This window comes from Propithecus coquereli, unplaced genomic scaffold (assembly GCF_000956105.1).
Source record: "Propithecus coquereli isolate 6110/MARCELLA unplaced genomic scaffold, Pcoq_1.0 Scaffold298, whole genome shotgun sequence".
In the NCBI taxonomy this organism is placed as follows: domain Eukaryota; kingdom Metazoa; phylum Chordata; class Mammalia; order Primates; family Indriidae; genus Propithecus; species Propithecus coquereli.
In genome coordinates this window covers 236,283-239,500 of record NW_012148596.1, presented here as the reverse complement: position 1 = coordinate 239,500, position 3,218 = coordinate 236,283, and the positions used below count along the sequence as shown (strand labels likewise).

General features: G+C 40.0%; 1 protein-coding gene across 1 annotated transcript in view; it reads left to right on the top strand.

Moving 5' to 3' along the window:
• The window catches only part of NOL10 (nucleolar protein 10), a 164,503-nt gene that overhangs the window by 90,053 nt on the left and 71,232 nt on the right, over positions 1–3,218 (top strand). Inside the window, exon 14 of the mRNA XM_012648893.1 lies at positions 3,139–3,144. Within this exon, the coding sequence (XP_012504347.1) occupies positions 3,139–3,144 (6 nt within the window). The remainder of the gene's footprint in view (positions 1–3,138; positions 3,145–3,218) is intronic.

The following is a 3,218-nucleotide window of genomic DNA, read 5'->3' as shown; positions in this document are numbered from 1 at the left end:
ATAAACACACGACTTCACAAATACTAATCATTGCAAAGCTAAGCCCTTAATGTAGAAATAGTCTTGTGTTCTCGTGGCACAGCATCAAGATTCTAGAGGTTCTAGAGACATTTGACTGGTTCTCATCATGAGGAACAGTCAGCAGAGGAAGACGGTGGGAGGAACCTCTACAAATCTGCAGCCTGAGCTCTTAGAAAACGTCCACATCCTGAAAGGCATAAAGGTGGCAGGGACTCTTCTAGATTAAAGGAAACTCAAGAGACATAATAATCTAATGCTATGTGTGATCCTTAATTAGGTTTTTTAAAAATAACACCTTTATTAAGATATAGTTCACATACCATGAAGTTTATCTTTTTAAAGTGTGTATTCCAGTGGATTTTAGTATATTCAGAGTTATACAATGATCACCAGTATCTAATTCCAAGATATTTATTTCATCACACTAACAGGAAGCCCCATAGCAATTATTCTCCTTTCTCCTCTCTTCCCCCCAGTCCCAGGCAACCCCTGATCCACTTTCTGTCTCTATAGCTTTGCCTTTTCTGGACATTTCATATAAAGAGAGTCATACCATATGTGGTCTGTTTTTCACGAAGTGTCCAAGGTGCATCCCTATTGTATTATGTATTAGTACTTTACTCCTTTTTGTTGCTGAGTGATATTCCATTGTATGGATATATCACATCTTGTTCATCTGTTCATCAGTAGGTGAATGTCATTATCTAGTCTTTATCTAATAAGTTTAGAGTTACTTAAGAACCTTTCTCTTAAGGATGGGTTCTACTGACTCCTTTTTCTCCCTGTGTATGGTCCCTGCTTTTCTTGTTTCTTTGCATGTCTTGTAACTTTTTGTTGAAAACTGGATGTTTTAAATGTCATAATTTGGAAATTGTGGAACTCAGTCCCTCCTGCACTCCTACCCTCAGGTTTTGTTGTTCGTTTGTTTAGTGACTCTCCTGGACTAATTCTTTAAAATCTGATTCTTTGTTATGTGTGGCCCTGAAGTCCCTGCTTGGTTTGCTTCATTGTCAGCCGATGGTTGAACAGAGATTTCCTTAAATTCTTGGAACCAGTAAGTCTCCCAGCCTTTGCCAGAGTGATGCTTATAAATGCAGGTCAGATCATGTCACTCCTCTGCTCAAAGCTCTCCAGTGGCATAAAGGAGAAGTCCTGCAGTGGCCTGCAAGACCCTGGGTGACCCATCCTGTGCTCTCCCCTACTCCATCTGTTCAAGCCATACTGGCCTGGTCTTTTCATTGATCCCCAAACATAACAAGCAATTCTGCCCTCAAGGCCTGTGAAATTGGAGGGTATTTTCGTGAGTGTCTCCCTCCTTTCCTTCAGGACTGTGTCCATCCCTTCTCCCGTCCCTCGCTTCCCTGTTACCCTTCTCAGCTTGTTTCCCCACAGCATTGTCTCCATCTGTCTACTCCATACGCCTTTCCCGTGTTTGTCTGTTGTTTCCCCTTTCTTGAAGGTAAGCTCTTTGAGTGCAGGGATTCTTGTTTGTTTTGCTCAGTGTGTATCCACTGTAAAGGGGAAAGTGCCTGACAATAACTCTTAATTGCATACGTGAATGGTGGACTTTGGCAACTTACTCTTGTTTAGTGATGAGGCACTAATGGTAGTTTCTTCAGCTAATGACTATTCCCAGATAATATCTTGAAGTCTGTCTTCTGGCATCTTTTATTTTCTTCAGAGAAGAACCCCCCCAATTTTCTTTCTGAGGTGTAAGAGGCCCAAGCTGGCTAGAGTAGAAGCCCAACAACATATGTTTGGCTTCTGGCATTCTGGGAGCTAGGAAAAGGAGCTGAGGTTCCCACAGTTAGCTATGTAGACTGCCATTTAATTGTCCTGGTTTCAGCCCCACAGCTCAAGTCACTTGTGTCTCGTGATCCCCCTCCCCCGTTCTCACCCTGTGGAACGGCTTTGGTCCCCCTTCTCCAGAGAATTATCCTCTGGTCTCCTTAGGGGTAGTGGGAATTTAGGCATTTATCAACTTCACCATCCCCTGTTTCTTCAGGCTTGTGCTTCCTCCTGGCTTCCCACATGCTTGGAGCCTTGAAGTGCTGGTCCCAAGGATTCTGGGGGAGGAATCTAATCTACAAGGCTTAAGAGAGGATGGGGTGCCATTATTAACAGAAAGCTCTCTATAGTTCTGAATATTTGTTTTAATTTTGCATTTAAATGTTTGCTTGGGGTGTGCTGTCTACCCTAGCCTTTGAATCATGGCAGATAATTTTTTAAAAATAAATCTTTTAAAATGTTGAAATTAAATTGCTCCTTTGCTAATCTGATTTTTAGGAACAAAACACAACAAGTAGAGTACCTTTAAATGACTCATAATTACTCACACAAATGCATGTAAACTTGGATATGCAATTAGGCAGCATATTATGTTGCAAATGCAATTACATTCTTAAAGACATGGCCACTCCCTTTAGCTCACCCAGTTGTTTCTCTTATTTTAGGCTTATGATCGTTTATTATTAAGCCTCAGCTGTCAGAATCTGAAAATGTTTGCTGGTGCTAGTGGGGCCTTTCAACCTATAAGGGAGGAAAAGTTGGAAAAGGAATTTTTCTTTGAATTTATGATTGCAGAGTTGTTCTTAATTAGCAAAATCCCATTCTCCCACTGGAGATGCAGGTTATACAATTTGAAAAATTATCCATCATAATAGTGATCAGTGATATTTACATTATAGTATAGCTATATTTAGTATATATTTACTGTATATAGCTACATATAATATGTATATTTATAGTGTAGCTGTGTCATCTCTTATCTGCAATTTTAAAATCAAAAAAGCCCTGAAAATTTGTTTATTGCTCGCTGATGGCGAACCTTGGCCGGCCTGATTCATTAGGACTCAAACGTGTGGTGAAAAGAGGCTCTTCCTAGTCTGTTTATCCCAGAACACTGGTGTGAATATGTATGGGTTTTGCTGTAGATGTGTTAATATATTTGATCATATGCCACTGAGCCAGACCTCACTGAAGATTTTACATAATATACAATATACATACTGTATTACCTTTTTAAAATGCAAAAAATTCTGTGTTCCACACTCTGGCCCCAGTTTTGTCTGATAAAGGATTATGGCCTCACAATAAGAATAACAGATTTCTGGTTAGACCTGGGTTTAAATTCTAATGAGGTATAAAACTCTCTACCTCTTAGAGTGCGGGTTGCTAGTGCTATCATTATTATTATT